At 39.1% G+C, this 17,472-nt stretch overlaps 1 protein-coding gene across 1 annotated transcript; it reads right to left on the bottom strand.

Moving 5' to 3' along the window:
* Positions 1–5,896: 5,896 nt before the first annotated feature.
* LOC143127358 (uncharacterized) lies at positions 5,897–15,974 on the bottom strand. The gene is made up of 11 exons (XM_076288813.1): positions 15,733–15,974; positions 15,525–15,621; positions 15,314–15,417; positions 15,111–15,194; positions 14,937–15,004; positions 13,646–13,732; positions 13,507–13,552; positions 7,827–8,021; positions 7,680–7,722; positions 7,555–7,591; positions 5,897–7,452 (listed from the first exon to the last, which is right to left on the bottom strand). The coding sequence occupies exons 1-11, from the start codon at positions 15,868–15,870 to the stop codon at positions 6,573–6,575; spliced, it is 1,779 nt and encodes a 592-aa protein (XP_076144928.1). The 5' UTR covers positions 15,871–15,974; the 3' UTR covers positions 5,897–6,572.
* Positions 15,975–17,472: the final 1,498 nt, after the last annotated feature.

Genomic DNA, 17,472 nt, shown 5'->3' with positions numbered 1-17,472 from the left:
CAGACATTGCACATTATACAGACTTCTGCTAAATGAACTACTTATGTTAGACCCAACATCCATAAACCTGAAGTGAATGAGTCAGGGTCAGAATCGGACATTTGGTGTGTGGATGTCTGTTTTCATGGGCATTTCAAGGCTGGCTTTCAGACACATACATTATCTTGTATAGGCTACAAATTGAATCCTTATCTGGCAAAATAAGTAGGCCTAGCATTTTGGGGCAATAGATAGGCTAATCTTTCATCTGTTTCATTACAAAATCTGAAAGTGTCTCATTCAGTCACACGAGTGGACTCTTGTTCATCTGTGGCATATTCCATTTCTTGATTTAGCATTTCACTGTGTGCCTTTTCATTAGGGTAATGTATTATATGTATTGTATTATATTATATTATATTATATTATATTACATTATATTATATTATATTAGTTAACACTTTATTTTAATGTGTCGCTGTTACAGTGTACCTACCTAATTAGGTACAGTGGTACAACCTGTGTAACAACATGTACTATCAGGTACTATCATTGTATACTAGTATTATGTATTTGTGGGTACCTACATATAGTTGTTACATTGTAATACTGAGTGCTTTTACAAAACTTTGCCAATTTGCCTACATTTTCATCAGAGGCAAAGAGCTGACCTGAGACCTGCTGGATGGGGTAAATCTGGTCATGATAGATTTGATATACAAAGCATTCTTAGCTCCAGTCAAGGCCTCATTGTCTTCAGTGTACATGTAACAGCTGTGCTGCTACAACCTTGTTACTCTTTGATACAGTGGAATAAACCTATTAAGTGTACCAGTTAGTTACTTACATGTACATATGACATGTTATGTCTTCGATGTCTTGGAACAGGTCTACTAATTCACTACATAGTACATATATCAACTGTGTTGGTACACACTTATTGCTCTTTGATACAGTGGCATAAACCCATTAAAATGAAGTGTACCAGTTAAGTACTTACAATTACATATTACATGTATGTTGTGTCATTGGTGTCTTGGAACATGTCTGCCATTACCCTACATACTGTAGTACATGTATCAACTGTGTTGGTACACATGTATTACTCTTTTGATACAGTGGAATAAACCCATTAAAATAAAGTGTACCAGTTAAGTACTTACATGTACATATTATATACATCCTGTCAATGATGTCATGCATTCTGTAATTGATGTGTTGAAATGTGTCTGTTCTTACACCACACAGTACATGTGAATTAGTAGACCTGTTCCAAGACATCGAAGACACAACATACATGTCATATGTACATGTAAGTAATTAACTGGTACACTTAATAGGTTTATTCCACTGTATCAAAGAGTAACAAGGTTGTAGCAGCACAGCTGTTACATGTACACTGAAGACAATGAGGCCTTGACTGGAGCAAAGAATGGTTTGTATATCAAATCTATCATGACCAGATTTACCCCATCCAGCAGGTCTCAGGTCAGCTCTTTGCCTCTGATGAAAATGTAGGCAAATTGGCAAAGTTTTGTAAAAGCACTCAGTATTAAAATGTAACAACTATATGTAGGTACCCACAAATACATAATGCAAGTACAATGATAGTACCTGATAGTACATGTTGTTACACAGGTTGTACCACTGTACCTAATTAGGTAGGTACACTGTAACAGCGACACATTAAAATAAAGTGTTACCTTATATTATATTATCTTATATTAAATTGTTTATTTTTTAATGCACTTATTCCAAATGTGCTAGACATTAAGTACTGTATGCTTACATGGACATTCATATCCCACTCCCAAGACAATAAAAGAGTAGCATGTAGCATTTTCCGATTACTTTAACCCAAATAAGGTCAATAGTCGGACTATGGCTGTCCACTTAAAAGTAGTCACTGTCTGGCAAAACCACAAGGGTGACACCTAGAGGAAAACCAGAAAAACCTGATTTTGTTTTCAGATGAAATTTGAGTCTTTCCCCTTTGCTCTTCAAGATAATTTGTATATGAAGTGTCCATGGTTTTGAATGTTGTGTACACTATTTATTTTAAACTCCATTAATTTGTGTAATCCGTCCCTTTACTCCAAACAAATACCTATGGTAAATACTGTATACTTTCAAGTGTACATTACTGTAACATACTGTAAGGGCACCAACACAATCATGTACAGTATCTCAGAAAGAAAGAAAGAAACATAATTGTATCACATCTAAACACACCTGCTTATCTTAAATATTTAATTGTAAAAAGCTTGAAAACAATTTGGTCAACATGTAATAGGAAAACAATTGTGCATGTCTCAGCCACCAATTTAATATTTCAACTTTCACCATTTCACACACTTATCTCAAAAGTAACGCTAAGAGAATCCTGGATGCTGGTAGATATGTATCTTGGCTGTTGATAGGTAGGGGAGAGTGGGGTGATTGGTGCCAGTGGGGAAGTTGTGCCACCCCCTGTTTCTAGGGAACCATAGAAAAAATTGGTCATGTGACCACACATTTTTGAAGACTCAGCCATTTCACTCATCCTGCAAAGAAGAGAGCCTCATTGCATGACAGGTAAGCACATTTAAGTTGAAAAAACAGTTTTTTGCCTTTCAAAGTAAAATTTCTATGATCATGTTTTTTTGATTGTTGTGTCAAAACAGTTATAGACAAGTTTGAAAAGATTTCACACATGTTTTAATGCTTTGGTAAGCTACATTATGAGTCTATACAGCTAGCATGATGTTAGCTCAAATCTGATGGATGATGCATTTTTTCCAAAATGGTGGGGTTGGGGTGATTTGTGCCAAAGGGCCTGGGTTAAGTTGTGCCAGTGACACAACTCACCCCCACTTATAAATAATGTTTTAAACATATTATTTTTTTTGTAATTGTGCATTTTATCCTTGCATTTTATGACTAAAACTATGTGACAGTCTTAATTTTAGACCAAAAATAGAAATATACCATCATGCCACAGAGTTATAAGAGGAAGACAGGCAGGGCATACTGTTTGGAGAAGGAGCTGGCAGAACATATAAAGGCACTAGCAGTAATGTTTCACGGTCTAAGTCCCATGAAATGCTGTGAACTTGTAGCCTAGAAATCTAGACGCACCCTAGCGGCGGCAAATTAATTTGCTCAGCCTGTACGTCTAGTATCGAACCATAGGAATTTCTATTGGCTTAACACCGTGGATGTTCTCCAATCACAGCGCTCTATTTCGTTAGAGAGTCTTAAGGCGGGCTTAACAGGATAACGACAGTCCATTGACGGTGAACAACAAGGAAGGTGGCTATGGCGAACGAAGAGCGGTTGTTTGAATCGGCGTTGGCGTCAACTTTGGAGGAGTTGGACTTGTGCTTTTCTGCACATTGAGCAACACAATGCACTTAAGTCATTTCTTTCTAAGAAGGATGTGTTTGCCGTTTTGCCTACCGGATACGGATATGGTCGTAGCGCTGGCCTATTGCATGCCTAGGCAGTTTGAAAGACAATTCTCTGCCCGCCCCTTGGATTAAGCGAGGTGAATGATTCGATGCCAGACTATACATCTCAATGATATAGGATGGCCCCGCCAGGCTAGTGAACTTGCTCTTGAGTACGCAAAAAGAAATGACATCGATATCCCTGCCAGCTAAATCAGAGAGGAAAAAGCAGGTTTGGTTAAGTGTGCATTTATTAATAAAAAGGGAAAAAAGTAAAAGGGAAGTTTTACAATTATTTCCCAGAAATGCTCAATGCTCATGCAGATAAGAGAAGCAACATTGGGTACTTATTTAGAGCGTATAGCTTCAACTTATCTAAACACAAGGGACTCAAGGGCTCAATAAGGGACAATTTAAGAGATATGCTAATAATACTAATAAACTTTTAATATTTTCTAGGATGTGATTGGTTTGGAGCCTTTAAAGCACGCCGTCATTTGTCATGCCGCACTTCTGAAGCAACCTCTGTTGGTAGAGCTACTGCCATTAATAGGCACAACATGGGGGAGTTATTTGATAACCTAAAGTGATGGACAGGTAATCATATGGCTTTGACATGTCAGCCCCAGAAAGACACTCCTGTGTACAGGACTCTCTCTCTCTCTTTCTCTCTCTCTGTCTCTCTCTCTCATACTCTCTCTCACACACACATACTCTCTCTCCCTCTCTCTCTCTCACACACACACACACTGACCAGGAAGCCTGGGAAGGAGAGGGGGAACATCATCTCTAGGTAGTAGCAGAGTTGACATCTACACAACCACATCCAATCACCTAAATCTGCTGTAAACTTCTCTGATCAACAAAACTTTAATCTCATTTCAGGTATGACTTCCCTCCACACAAGATCTACAACATGGATGAAATGGTGTGACAACGGAAAATGACCTTTGATGTGCTCATGTGGCGCAATAGGCTTGTAGAAAACTGGCCTTTGATGTTGTAAAATAACTTTAAATAAACCTTAAATGAGTAATTTTGTATTGAATTTGTCTAGCTTTTATAAAGCATTACAGTGTCTGAGATCAAAATATACTGTTTTACTTCAATAATCTATGGCACAATTTACCCCAATGCATTCTCTTCAAAGGCACAACTTACCCCGCACCGGGGGCAAGTTGTGCCACAAGACCACTTTTTTTCAGAAAGCTATATCTCTTAAGTGATTGTTCCCAGAGATGCACCACATCCTGAAATATATGTTCATATTGTAGTTGGAAGCATTGCTGTCATGGCCTCCCTTTAAAGTCACTTTAAGTAAAAATTGGCACAACTCACCCCACTCTCCCCTATCCTGTAACATTTCCTCTATCAGTAATCAATAGAACAATCAATACAGGGATGTCAGAATTAATATCTAGCCTTTCTTTATTTCAGATGAACATGATCAATGCCATCATTTGAAAGACCTTGTTCAATATACATTAATCAGGGATGCAAACACGGCAGTGCAGATCCGAAGAGTTTTTTTTAATGGGGGGGGGGGGGTCTGATAATCAAGGTTGCTTTCCGGCGACTCTAGCTTTTTTCACGTCATTTACCGCTGGCTACAAGAGGAACCAGAGCGTTTCTCATATGGGCCTGCTGGTAAATGTGCTTCTGATAACCTCCACTCATCTTTGATCATGTAGCAAAGCAAAGGAGCTGTAGTCTATCGTTCTGATAGCAGCTAAGAAATATATAGGCTCCGTTAGGAGGCAACTCTCAGTTTGCGCTCTTACCTCCGCAGTAGCCTCTACTTCAGGTGGAAGTTTTAACACGCAACACGCTGCCATCTGACTCATCATCCGGAACCGTACAATAATACAATTATTCCTGTCAGTGACCTAGGCCTAGTATTTAATGTTATGTGGGAATTGCAAGAATACGGGTAAAAACAATTCCTTACTTCAACCACGGAATTGCGTGTGTCATTAATTAAAACGGTAGGAAAACTAAATGAAAGACGGCGCCGTCCATCAACAAAAACAGCACAGAGTCAAAACGTAGGCCTAATTTAAAGTCCCAGACATTTAAAGGGACAGCGATCACTCAAGACATACTGTAGGCATACATCACGAGTGATGAACGTGAAATGCTTTGAATAGCCTACTACAAAACACTGCATTTATATGACAACTGCGTATAGAACCATTCTAATCTAGCTAATGGTAAATTAAGTATAGCATTCACATAAAGCATTCAATAGCCTGATGAAAACTTGTTCAGTCAGTTAAATTGCTCTCATAAAAGGAACAGCAGGCCTAATATTCCAATTAGGCTAGTGTCCTTTCACTTCGACTGCAACATATGAGTTAAACCATGTTAAATTCAAAAGCATCTGGCAAGTGACAGGAGGTTTTAGGGGAGGAAAAGAGAAAAAAGTGTGTTACCTGATTCCACAGTCAATGTTCAGTATTTGGCCTATAATTAAGCCTATAATATTTGGCATTTTTGAATCCATGAAAATTAATCAAAATCTATCATTTCCTATGAACAACAGACCCCAGTAACACATGGAATTGCTAAAAAATTTGAAGGATCGAAAATAATCCAATCATTGGCTTAAAGAATCAATATTGTATTGAATCGTGATGAAACTTGTGATTTACACCCCTATATGGCATCCTTACAATTAGGGAAGGTTTTTGGAAAGTATTTCTCATGCAAGCACTGTGCCACCATGCTGAGTAATGCAATGAAATCATTGTAATAGTTTGCAATTTTGCATTAGTAAAGCAGTCCACCGATGTGCATGTTTTCACTTACTGCTTTAGTTTCAATTGTGCAACAACAAGACCATAACAATGATAATGGTTTTATATATCCATAAAGATAAATTTCTGGAACTATCTTAGACTGGTTTTTTTTTACGAGGGGGGGGGGGGTTGGTTGGTCATGTTTCTCTCTTTTTTCACCTCACATGTGTTTGCATTATTGCCAAGGAACTGGGACAGTGTATTTTCATATAAAGAACATTTTTGTGTGAATAGGGTGAGCCCTGGATGGCAGAGGTGGTGGCAAAATGTAATTATATGATATTTCCTGCGGGGGCGTGGGCTTCGATAATCTCACTCCTTTTTGACCATACCTCTGTTTGCATCCCTGATTAATAGACGTAGAGAATTATATCTTTATGGACAACTTGGGCACTATCTCACTATCAACAACCTCTTTCAGTTTCTCCAGCTCATCTAGAATGTTCTCAAAATGTCTGGCTGTGTTCCTCATCTCATTGATGAACTTCAGCATGTTTGACTTGATTTTGTTAGCTTCTGTCACTGAGAGCTTGGGACTGCTCTCTCTCTCCGCCTTCTTCTTCAGTTTCTTCATCTCGTGGATCTCTTTGGCGTCCTTGGCGATGAAGACCACGTCGAGGACAAGCATGAGGCTGGAGAGGACCGTGGTCAATTTCCCAGCGACGCTGACGGCTCTTGTTGCCTGGGCAGCCACGCGGCCGACGTTGACGGCCTTGGCAAGTCTAACCACCTGCAGCAAGCCTGCCGCACCTCGCCCTGCGCCTATCCCGGCCTGTAGCTTGTGGGTCGTTATTGCGAATTTGCGATATTCTTGCATTTTGGCCACTCTGAATTTGATCTTGTTCACGCTAATGAGCACGGGGTTGATCTTGTCCTGGAAGTCGGTCAAGATGTCTTCGATGGTCTTGCGCAGGGTCTTCTGCCGGACCATGCTGGTGATGTTGGATGCTGCTCCCGTGGCTCCGCCTGCAGCCGCCATGCCAACCCCCACCGCTGTCACCGCGAGGGAGGCTCCCAGGGTGAAGGGTGCGAGGACCAGCCCGACTATGGAGGTGATTCCCCCGGCCGCTCCGATGACTCCCCCGGTTAGGCTGCCGATGGTGGTTTTGCGGTGGACTTTCTCCAGCTGGTCAGTGATTTCATCCAGGTGCCTGGTCTGCTCTTTGAGATGCTGGTGATCTCCACGGAAAAAAGCACAGAAGATCTTGGTGTTCTCTTTGAGTTCGCAAATAATTTCTGCGATTAATCTGACAGATGAAGAGGATATGGAAATATCAGTGGTATTCTGGGTTTCCATGGTGTGTTAGTGTATGCGTGTGTGTGGTGTGTGTATCTTTAATTTTCCTCACCCTTCATCCATCAAAAAAGATCCTTTTCCATCGATGCCTAAAAGATTTATAACTGTTACAGCAAACTGCATTTTTTTTACCAGCCATGACATCAGTATTCACAGTTAAATTCAATGCTAACTCACCCATTGCAAAGAGAAGATCTCTATCAAATTCCTGTTTTATGTCCTGTAACCATCGTTTGGTATCATTGACAGTGTTTTCATGGTTATATAGTAGTATTGACATGTACATGTACTGTTCCATATTTACTAGAAAATGTATGAAATCACCTCAACAGCGCAATGTTTAAGTATACGTCGAGCCAAGATTGGTTTCTTAAGAACATCATCCACGGTGGGTCTCATGGCTGGGTTTGTAGTTAGTAAGTCCTTGATGAGATCCTGTAGATTACTGGAGTAGTATTTTGACAGAAGGATATTCGCTGGATTTTTGCGTGCTGAAATCCATTCTTCAGATTTGTCGCCCTAGATGATGCATCAATGAATTTAGGTATAAATATGTAAATAATAAAAAATGTTGAAGACATGGAAAAAGACCCACACCCAGACACACATAAAAATAACCAAATGCCCAACCAACCTGTTAAAGCATGTTAGACATGGCACATGAGGGAACTTTGAATTGCCACACGTTCCCGTCCCCTTTTTGGGGAAAGAAGACCGCTTGGATTGAATGGAAAAGCAGGCAAGCAGCCTCCTTCAAATGCGCCGATGAATGTCAAAATACGATGCATTTATTTGACATCGCGCTTTGCGCTGTTTAAGGGAATGACAGATGTCATTCTCATTATGTTATACGCCCCAAACATACCCATGACTGATTAAAAAACCTGTTGTGCCATGCGCTCATGTTTGATAACGAAAACCCTCCCAATGTGGACTGGACACATCCTACTAAATTTGAATAAGCTTTTGACGAATGACGATGCACTTTTGACTGTCATGATAGGGCCCAAGGTGTTTTGTGCAACCGGCCACAGGCCACCTGCAGAAACTGTCAGTTTCTCAGGCTTTAAGCATACAATCTCATTCTCTTAAGACTACCTGTTCCATTGCTTCCTCTGCCCACAACTGTTTCAAAATAAAAGCCCTCACTACAATTATTTCCTATTCAATAATTAAATAATTTAAACTATTCAACTATTAAACTGATCAGTGAGCTAAGTTTGCTAAGTAACATAGTTAGCATAGTTAGCATACATGCTAAAACACATTAACTAAATTAGCAACAACATGGTTAACATATTTAGCATTGTTAGCATAACTACTAGAAACATTAGCTAAGTATCCTGATTAACATAGTTAACATGCTAACATTTACAGTTAACATTTCGCTTTGGACAAAGGTGTCTGCAAAATCCCATAACCATAACATTGTTAACATAACTGCTAGCAAACATTAGCAAAGTTAGCTAAGTAATAGCCTACTGTTAGCAACAAACATGATTACCCTAGCAACCATCATAGGAACAGCTTCATTTAACATTGCAACAACTATGTCTACCTAAGCAAACCCATTGTAACTATCTCTACATTATCTGTTTTAACACTATATTTTACACCATTTTTGCATTTTCATGCACTGGTAATTCCTTCCATAGGGCTTATTCGCAAACACAGCCGCGGCCATATTGTTGATATGACATTCCAGTTCTATAGGCTATTCTATGTGACAATCGCCTGTAGCGCGTAGATTTGAGCTGAGCAGAGCACATAGCCTAACGGCTTCATCTCGTCAATATAAGTAGCCTAAATAAACTTATGGACCCATATCTAATAGCATTAAGTAAAGATCCGTCATTATTGTCAACTGTAAATTATCCCGATATTTATTTATAGCATGTCTTGTTCATACATCGGCACACGTCGCAGCTGAAGGGGACAAGCGTTCAAGTCGCCTGAGTCAAGGTCGGCGAACTTATATTTGTTCCACCAACGACATCGTCTAACATTGCCATGATCGCAGAGAATAAAGATGCATCTCATTGGACTGCAATTGTATCTTGCGTTTGCCTGTTGCTCACAACCTGCAGCCAAGGACTTTGCTAAAGTAGTTTAAAGTGGGTTAGCCAGTGATCGTTTTTGTCTGATAACTTCTACAGGAGGATCTATGATGCAACTACATGGTCTGGAGGCAGAAAGGGCTAACATATTTCTCTGTAACATTTCCAAAATCCAAGTGAACAAAACACTATACAAATCAGAAGTATCTACTGATATCTTTCTCTGCTGAGTTTGTTCCTACTATTTGCCACTTGCCGTGCCACTAAGGGACCGTTCGTTATTTATAAACGGGGTCACCGGAGGGATTTTGAGTGCTTCAATCAAAAGTTGCATGACCCTCCCCTGCCTGTAAGAAAATTTTCAACGACCCTCCAGCAGTCTTTTCAAAAAAGACATGACCCTCCCCGGCCAATTGTCGATACTTTCCGCCCACGCTATAGAGCGTTATGAAAAGTTGAACACATCGACTTAAGCAATCGTTTCGAAACTCACCCTCTGCTTTCTGATCTTACACATCACACTTCACCAAGATGGTGGCCATTTCAGTAGATTTACTCACTAACATTGTTGTGGAAACACAATAAGCATGGAAACTAAATGCACACTTCCTGCAACTGCATTAGCCTACTTGAAATAATTTACTCCTCTAGTAAGTATTCACATGAAATAAAACAATAAAACATTGATACCATTCAACAAAGCACACTGGGTAATAACAAATTCAACACATGAACTTGTTGCTATGGACTCGTCTCTAGGCTTCCTCAGTCATTTTAAAGCTGCCGAAGCTGAACATTATCCAACTCAATTTCTCAGACGAGCGTCAGTTTGGGAGCTTGCTACACTCCTTCCTTCTCAAATGACTTGAAAAGGCCGTTTGCACAATTTCACAAATAATCACAGGGACCGAAAAATACCTAACATGCCAACTTTTTCTGGGTTTAGGCATATCATTTTAACTTTTCCCCGCTGTCTTGCCGTTTTAATATTTTCCCGTAGAATATCCCATATTACTGTAATACTCTCATAACATTAGTCCTGCATTCTGGCCTGTCTCTGTGTTGTCCTGTTGTTACCCCTTGCCCTTCCAGAGAAACGGATGTATTCAAATCATCGTTTTGCTTGCTTGAATGCGAACTCAGAGTGATGTTAACCTACAGTAGGCCTATTTAAGTTAACGACGTGGTTTTCGTGAGCACGATTCATTGGCGCTTGCAGTGTTCGGCCGTAGGCTATGTCTACGTGCGCACCTGCCAATAAGAGCCAAAGAAATCCCCCTGTATATTCACTCCAAGTTGGCCTACCATAACTTACCAACTCTAGCCTACACTGTAGACCATAAACTGGCTATTTATATGACCAATGTATTTGTATTCTGTATTCTGCTTTATGAAGCAGAATTACGCACTGCTACTTGGAACGTATCACATTTTTGTTGGCAGGACAGAGAATGACAGCGATTAACAAATTGCAATTGTTGCTGGTTACCAATAAATAGGGCCTATAGGCTACTATATATTTTTTTGCAAACAACAAAAACAGAAAGGATGGAGACAGCAAAGCTAGAGATGGGCAGGAACAAGGTCAATTGGTAGAAAATGCTTGTCAAAACGTAAGGAGCTGGATGTGTGGATGAATGAAGCACAAGTATGCTTTATAAGCATGCACACTGTTTAAAGTTAGGCTAGGCTACACGGTAAACTACAAGTAAACCAAAGTTAGCTTTTTTAGGGCTGGATATAAAGTTGACCAAATGGATATAGGCTGTTAGGCGTGAATAAAGTGGGCTACTTTGTTGCTCCAACCCTTCCAACGTTAATGGGGACTGATGTTGACATTTTCCGTATTTTGCGTGAGAAACCCGTATATTCATTGTTCAATGTTGACAGAGCTATGGAACGAAAGAGAGCGTTATATGGCAACAGAAATCAACAATCAAACAAGCCACTTTGATTTTTTGCTGTTTTCATTAATACAAAAGATGGGTGACCCCCCCCTCCTAGACAAAAAAAAGTTAGGTGACCCTCCCCTCAACAAAGAATAAAAAGACATGACCCTCCCCTATTTTCCTCCGGTGACCCCGTTTATAAATAACTAACGGTCCCTAAGACAAGCTGAAAAGGGCGCATCATGAATAAATATATTATAGGCTATTGTAAACGTTGGCTAACATTGCCTACCTAGCAATGCTATCTATGCAAATGCAATATGTCCAAAGGTAATCTACGGTAGGCGACTACATCAGGCCACTGCTGATGTCTCTGCATTGCATAGGTTAATGTAGGGCTAATGTTACGAAAGTAATAAAATATGGGATATTTTACGGGAAAATATTAAAACAGGAAGACAGCTGGAAAAAAGTTGACAGGTATGTTTCTGACAGTGGGTGACTCTAGGGCTATTTGCTGTTGTTAGAACGGCCTGTATTGCTGTTGTTAGAACGGCCTGCCCTGTAGCCTAGGCCTATTGCAACATAGGCCTACCATCACGTTAAATTTTGTACAAATAAATAAATAGCCTACAGCGATCATACCAGCGCTGTCGCGCTTGTCAATTGACAGCTGCATTAAATAGACCCACCAATGCATTTTCTATATCAACAAAATGGCCGCTGCGAACATTATTACCTGATTATTACGTAGATCGAATAAGCCTAATTCTAGTTATTATGACCGCCGCACAGCGAAGCAGCGGTCATATAGGTTTAGTCAGATTTTTTTCTTTTTTTCTTTTTCACATGGCCAAATTTCCGTCAAGGATTCCCGGGACACTGAAAGACTGGGGTACACGAAACTTGGTGGGCATGTAACCCCAAATGGATAGCATGGAACCATCGTTTTTCATTTTGATCTGTAGCCCCCCCACTGGACTGGACCACCCAAAAGGAGGGTAGGGCAGACACAGTTTTCTGTGAATATCTCGAGAACCGTAGGGAGGACCTAAAATTAGGTGTTTTCATCACAATATCTCTGGCTGACAGGATAATAGGATCATTATGACACCCTCTGAATGCATGCCAAGTTCCGTGAACTTCCGTTAATGGGAGGCCTTACAATAAAATAATTTATGTGTACATTTAGTGACTGTACACCAACAGAGTTTTCTGTGAATATCTTGAGAACCGTAGGGCCTAGGATGACCATTTTTTGCGTATGTTTGCCTCCAGGGGTCATGTTAACCCATTCCATATGCACACAGGTGCATAAACAGATACACACACACACACATACATTCACAGTAATCATACGTATGACACATACTCACACAGTAGACATATGTACGCATGCATGTACATGCACACACACAGGCACATACGCAGGCACACACACAAGCACGCACACACACACACACACACACACACACACATGCATAAACATAAACATGTACATGCACACATGCACACAATTCAAGAATTTCTCAGAATTATGAACAGGCAAGATGGGGGTGGGGTTGTATAAAATCAATTTTACATGTGAAATCTATGAACTACTCATGTTTTGGTACTTGTTGTCTAGCAGATACCAGTGAGAATTGAGGGTGCATAATGCAATTTAGTGACAGTTAGAATCATATATGCCTTTCAGCGTGATTTATTTTTGTGGAAAAAATGTACTGGACTGGGCGGCGGTCATATTTTGTACCACTCTGCGGTACATCTAGTTTTGCTCTTTCCAGTTTATTGATGCCCGTTTATAGGCATGTTGTGAGAATGATCCTTTTGCTGCCAAATACACATTACTCATTATGTGATATTAGCCTATGACACATTCATTATACCTCCACTTTATCCAAAATAATGGCTGACTTTTCCTGACTGTTGTATATTTTTCATGTACATAGTATCAGTGTTTTGTATGAGATTTCTTGTTATTGTTGTTGTGCTCTTGAACCATCAAGTCAGTTTTTCTTATCAATGAAAATATAACGATTAAAAAACAATACTTACCAGTGTGCACATGTCATAGAGTACCAAACCCAAAGACCAAACATCACTGGAAAATGATGAGAAATTGTGAAATACATGTTTTGTTTGCTTAAATGTGATACATTCATAACTTCAGGCATATGAAGTCAGTGTGCAATACCTCAAGGTGTTGTAAGGTCTTTCCTTTTCAACCTCAGGTGCCATGTAGGCTGGTGTTCCAATACATGTATTTGTGTAAGCCTGTGATCTAAAAGTAGACAGTTCAGTTAAAATTGAGACAGGTCTATTTGCATATACTGTATATAAGTAATATATCTAATTTTATAATCAAGACTGTCTTTATTCATTCAGTGTCAATTTAGAGTGACTTGTCATACACCTTGTTTTGGACTCATGCTGAAAGTTAAAAGAACATGCCAACTCTTCTGAAAATTATCTTATTTGTTATCTTCTACAAGTTAGCATAAGACTAGCCTATAGACCTCTGAAGTTCGCCTACAATAAAGCTGCCATCTTTGAGATCCGGTATCTTGTGATTTTTCCTATGGGAAAATAACAAAGAAGCAAACGTTTTGCTCAACACACTTTTGTCCTATGCCTTCGAGTGGGTGCTGTGATCTTCGGTACGTTAAGATGGAAAACTTCTCCTTATAAAGGCAAAGATGGCCATTTTGGTTCTTTTTTGTAGGCTTCAGAGGTCTAGGTACAAGGGAGTTATGGGCTAATTGGTGCAACCCATTCCCAGTGATTTATGCTTTATGCTTATTTCCCCAAAAGTTGCATGTCCCTGTAATAAGTAACATCCAGTGTACACAATCTTAGAGATTTTGGTAACATTTTACTTGACAGTATCGACATGTGTCATGAACACATGACACTGAACCCTAACCCTAACCTCTAACCCTAATCCTAATCCTAATCCTAACCTTAATTTATTATGACAAAAACCGAATGTCACTTAAAGGCACACTCTGCAAGATTTTCACCTTTATGAAGCCAATTTGATGGTAAACAAACTTGTAATAGGTGAATCATTCACATACAGCATAGACATAGCGAGTCCATACCAAGAAAACCAGCCATGCAACTTCCAAGAGTGGCGCCCCGCCAAAACTCACAATAATCTAAAACATTACCTTGTCATATAGTTCTTTGGAGATTGTTTTTGCCTGTTGTTAATCCTTCACCTCCACAACAAAAGCATTTGCATTGTGTACACGAGGGATAAGTCTCGAAAAGTTTACTATTTACAATAGCAGAGTAACAAAGAAATACATTGCGACTCTAGAGGGAGCTCTAAGCGCCCCAAAAATACCTAAATCTGCATAGTAAACCTTTAATAACAGAAGCGTTATGTCATAAACGTTTATGTCTTGTTTATGACATGTTCATGACAGAGTCATGTCACTCTTACGTCGATACTGTCAAGCAAAGGGTAACCGAGATTTTACCTGTGAAGTACTTTGGCAATTCCAAAGTCGCCCAATTTCAATGTCCCCTCCATAGTCACAAATATGTTCTGTGATAGATAAACACTGTGAATGAGCCTTCAACAACAGTCATTTTGTACAAACAAAACAAAACAAACAAAGTAAAAAAAAACATGGGATGACAGCTGACTTCACCTGTGGTTTAATGTCTCTGTGGATAATGTTCTTATCGTGGACATGCTTCACAGCCAGACAGATCTGGACAAACCAGTCAAGAACCTACACACAGTACCAACACACACAGAGATAGGGATCTGTGGCTTTCAAACAAATCATGTACATGAGACGAACTTAACAAAATAAATATAATATTACAATTTCACATATAACATCTTAACCTCTTTCTCTTGAAAAGGAATGCCCTTTTGCAGCTGATGTTTCATCATCTTGTCAAGGTCCCCCATCTCACAATAATCCATTGCTATAAAAAATCTGTCATTTTCTGTCGATACCAAAACAGATAGAATTACATATTGCCAACCATATTTTACATTTCTGAAATACATTAACAGGTAAATCCCATGCAGATTAATGTTAAAAAAGAAATACCTTCAAATGATTCTTTATAAGTCACAATGAAAGGGTGCTTTATCTCTTTGAGAACAATGGCCTCATATCTTGCAAGTTGGAGGTCTTCCACTGACAACTACACAGAAAACAAACAAGAGTAAAGGGATTCCAAGGGACAAGAGCACGGAAAATTCCCCAATACATATATTTACAAATATTTCACCCATAAATATGCTGATGATCTTACCAACTTCATTTCCTTCAGGATATAATTCTCTCCATCTCCAATGGACTTTGCCAGGATTGCTTTTCCATAACTTCCTGACCCGATTGATTTTATTTTTGTGTATCCATGTTTCTCCAGAATACGTTGAGAATTTCCCATCCTGCATACAGCATTTACGGAAATAAAATGTTCACTAAACCACTCTCTGTTCACTATCTTCTAAAGTCAAGTTCTGTGAATAGGTAGCTGTGTGTAATCATGGTATTTATGTCCTAATGACATACGAAGATGTGATGTCAGGAACAGTCAAAATGGAAACTCAAAATGTAATTGGTTCCTTGAATGGGCTGGGACTGAACATTTCACTGATCAAGTTTGGCAGGCAGCCAACTCACTTGACAGCTTGACACATCGACACTGAGAAGAAACAGGTTAATTTTGAACAATCTCTCTTAAAACTAGTATTTATTGTATGATAAATGTTAAAATATGATATGATAATATGATATATATATATATATATATATATATATATCGCTTCGCTGCGCGCCGGTCATAATAACTTGATGGATTAATGAATGGATGAATAATGTAGACTACCATAAGCATCTTTGCTCTACCTTAAGCATATTTTCCATGATCAAAATAAGTTCCCCCTATGGGTGACAGGGCCTTTAGCGTGGCTGGCCCCAAACTCTGGAACTCCCTCCCACTTGCACTACGTCAAAGCACTTCCCTGTCCACCTTTAAATCCATGTTAAAAACTCACCTTTTCACTCTTGCTTTTCCTTCCTACTCATAACCTTGCCTCCTCCATCCCACTTGCTCCTCTATTACTGTTTTATTTTTATTTTTTATACTTTTGTTGGTAATGTCTGTCCCCTGCTGAATGTTTAGTGTGTTTTACTAAGTGTACTGTCTATTTGTACTGTCCCTGTATATGTTGCTTTTATGTCTATGTTCTTTTGTATACTGTCTCTGTTTGATGTTTTTATGCTACTCTTATGTCTATATCCTTTCTCTTATTGTACAGTGTCCTTGGGTGACTTGAAAGGCGCTTTAAATAAAATGTATTATTATTATTATTATTACCTGACATATTGCTCCAAAGACTTTGAAGTCGAACTAGTTTTTCCAGTACTTTTACATCAAATTCAACATCAATACAAATAAGACTTTAAGTGTAGTCATTGATCAAATATAGAAACAACAACAACAACAACATGTGGGCTGCATGGGCATAGGTTTAGATAGGGACCATGGTGACTAGTCACCATCAATATTTTGAGATGACAAAATTGTCCCCACCAATAATAGTGAACTCCTTTGGGCTGTTTAGACTGATTTCTAATGGCCAGGACGACAGTAAAAGAAATGCTGTCATTAGATTGGCTGAAACCGAAGGGGGCTAAGTTATTAGGGCTGCCTGACAATACATAACCAAAAATGAATGGGAATGAATTTGGCAGGAATCCAACACATTTGACTGCTTGCATCATTGCTGTGAAGACATGGGTACTTTTTTTTTTTAAATCTCTACCAAGACTAGAATTCCTTGTATGAAAAAGTTGAAAAATATAATGAATATGAATGTTCCTATAAGTGAATTCTGAAATTAACTGATAGGGGAAATGGAATGAGCTGTTGCAATACTATGTTAACTTTACTTTCACTATGACATTTTTTTTACTTATTTCATCTCCTATAACTAGCACATTTTAGCCAATTCATATGGCATAACATAGGTATTTGGGATTATGT

Source organism: Alosa pseudoharengus, unplaced genomic scaffold, assembly GCF_046254945.1.
Source record: "Alosa pseudoharengus isolate Yale_2024_CS ecotype anadromous, Long Island Sound unplaced genomic scaffold, YU_APseudo_1.1 YU_APseudo_1.1_scf_17, whole genome shotgun sequence".
Classification (NCBI taxonomy): domain Eukaryota; kingdom Metazoa; phylum Chordata; class Actinopteri; order Clupeiformes; family Clupeidae; genus Alosa; species Alosa pseudoharengus.
Note: the sequence above shows the minus strand (reverse complement) of the source record. Positions and strands in the feature narration are given on the sequence as shown.

Excerpts from the sequence above, each read along its gene's own strand:
- LOC143127358 (XM_076288813.1), bottom strand. The coding sequence starts at position 15,870 with ATGGGAAATTCTCAACGTATTCTGGAGAAACATGGATACACAAAAATA. Across the intron at positions 15,418-15,524 it reads TTATAAAGAATCATTTGAAG|AAAATGACAGATTTTTTATA; the intron begins GTATTTCTTTTT and ends TGGTATCGACAG. Across the intron at positions 15,005-15,110 it reads ACAGAGACATTAAACCACAG|AACATATTTGTGACTATGGA; the intron begins GTGAAGTCAGCT and ends TATCTATCACAG.